This window comes from Propithecus coquereli, unplaced genomic scaffold (assembly GCF_000956105.1).
Source record: "Propithecus coquereli isolate 6110/MARCELLA unplaced genomic scaffold, Pcoq_1.0 Scaffold468, whole genome shotgun sequence".
Lineage (NCBI taxonomy): Eukaryota > Metazoa > Chordata > Mammalia > Primates > Indriidae > Propithecus > Propithecus coquereli.
This window is the reverse complement of record NW_012150485.1, coordinates 333,210-335,192: the sequence shown is the minus strand read 5'-3', so window position 1 is coordinate 335,192 and position 1,983 is coordinate 333,210. Positions and strand designations below refer to the sequence as shown.

Genomic DNA, 1,983 nt, shown 5'->3' with positions numbered 1-1,983 from the left:
GAGGTAGGAGAAAGTGGGCACTGAGCCAGCAGAGGTTCAAATACTTTTTTTCTCATTTCCTAGACATATAGATAGCCTCCGCCTGCCGAAGTTTTCCATCTCGGGTGACTATAATCTGAAAAACATACTTCCCCTGCTGGGCATTAGGGAAGTCTTCACCAAGGAGGCCGACCTGTCAGGGATCACGGGGGCCAAGAACCTCGTGCTCTCCCAGGTGAGTCTTCAGACTTTGGGCGACTTATCCTCCATATCTGAATTGGAAAGGGGAAGGCCTGATGGATGTTTGGGTGATCTTGAGTTTGTGTAAATACATGCGTCTCTCATCACTGATCCTCCTCCTTGGGACTCCCCCAAGCCCAGGAGAGCTGGGGTATAGTTGGGGGCTGGTCTCCACCTCCCTTGCCACATACCGTGACCCGGGAACCTGTCATTGGGCAGAATCAGACGGCCGTGGACACCCTCCCATGCTCCCCTGTGTAGTGTCTGCAAGACAAACAATTAAAGTCCTCCACCCTCAGTTTTTTCATCTGTCAAATGGGAGTGATAGTCCTCGGCTCATATGCGGTGCCTGGCAGGGCAGGTGATGGTAACAGGTAATAGGAATGGTTATATGGAATTGTGACGGAAATGCACTCAGAGTATGAGAGAAGACTACTTGGGCCGCCAGGACTGCATTACTAGAAGCAGAGTGATCAGAGCAAAGGGAGTGGGCTGGGCTGCCCTCCGCTCTCCTCTGTACGTGTGCCCACGCAGAGCACTGGGCCGGGCTCTGCACCCCTCCTCCCCAAGAGCAGGGGGATAGGGGCTGTGTTCGGAGGAGCAGAGACAGGTAGTCCTGGAATGCAAAGCCATGCAAAGTAGTTGAGAGCCCCAAGGGTGTTTAAGCTGGGGCAGGAATACTGGTCCTGCCAGGGAGGTGTCTGCGGCAGCTGTTTTGTGGTCGAGAGGCTGCCAGGAATTTGCTTACAAGAAAAATGCCTTTGAGAGGCTGCCAGGAATTTGCTTACAAGAAAAATGCCTTCGGTGGCCCTTGCCCCGCCTCCCGACAGGAGTGGGTGTTTGGGGGGCAACACAGGCTCTTCACTCGGATGGAGAGGGACCCAGGGCAGGCCCCCAGCTCTTTACCTCTACATCTCTGGGCAGGTCATACATGGCGTCTGAGTCTCCATTTGCGCACCTGCCATCGTGACTGTGCGAAACTAGCTGACAGGGCTGTCCGGAGGAGCAAACAAATTTAATAGCGCGGGAACGTGCCGGCGGCAGATGCTCGATAAATGTCAGTCCCCTTAGCAGCACACGGGAAGGCTGCTTGTCCCCTGCCCCCTCCTGTCTGAGTACTGCCGTGCTGTCCCTACAGGTGGTCCACAAGGCCGTACTGGATGTAGCTGAGGAGGGCACAGAAGCAGCTGCTGCCACAGGAATCAAAATGGTCCCCATGTCTGGAAGAATGGACCCGATGTTAACTCTGAATTTCAACTTCCCCTTTCTGCTGATCCTCCAAGACAAGGACTTGGACAACATCCTCTTTATGGGCAGAATTAGAGAGCTCTAGTAAGCCTAGAGCTCCCCTCCAAGCAGTGGGGGTCCCGCTAAGGAGCCGGGAATGGAAGCCGGGTGCCGGGTCTCTGGGCATAGCCTGGTTCTGTCTGCTCATCCTTAGGAAGGTGACAGTGACTGCCTGTGTGGCTTCCACATGCATAGGCAGCCTCCTGACAGCAATAAACTGTCTTCCTTGTACTGGACACTTTCCTTTTGCCTGACTCTGTGTCCCCAAGAATGCCTGTGCGCCAAAGCCAAGCCCCCTGACTCCCACGCAGGCTCAATCCCTTCCCAGGCTCTGGGCCCCTCTGTCTTCAGCTGCAGCAGCCCGACCAGGACCCCCTAAGCTTGCAGCCAAGCTCACCTGGACCCCAGGCCCACGACTGGAGGGGACCCTGCTGTCCTAAGGCCGATTCCTGCCTCCAGGGGCTACCTGGTGCCTGG

At 55.7% G+C, this 1,983-nt stretch overlaps 1 protein-coding gene across 1 annotated transcript in view; it reads left to right on the top strand.

The window, feature by feature from the left end:
• LOC105819034 (serine protease inhibitor A3N-like) overlaps positions 1–1,742 on the top strand; it is a 4,337-nt gene extending 2,595 nt beyond the window's left edge. The window contains exons 2-3 of the mRNA XM_012655188.1: positions 8–214; positions 1,358–1,742. Of these exons, the coding sequence (XP_012510642.1) occupies positions 8–214; positions 1,358–1,552 (402 nt within the window). The 3' untranslated portion in view covers positions 1,553–1,742. The remainder of the gene's footprint in view (positions 1–7; positions 215–1,357) is intronic.
• The last annotated feature ends 241 nt before the right edge of the window (positions 1,743–1,983 follow it).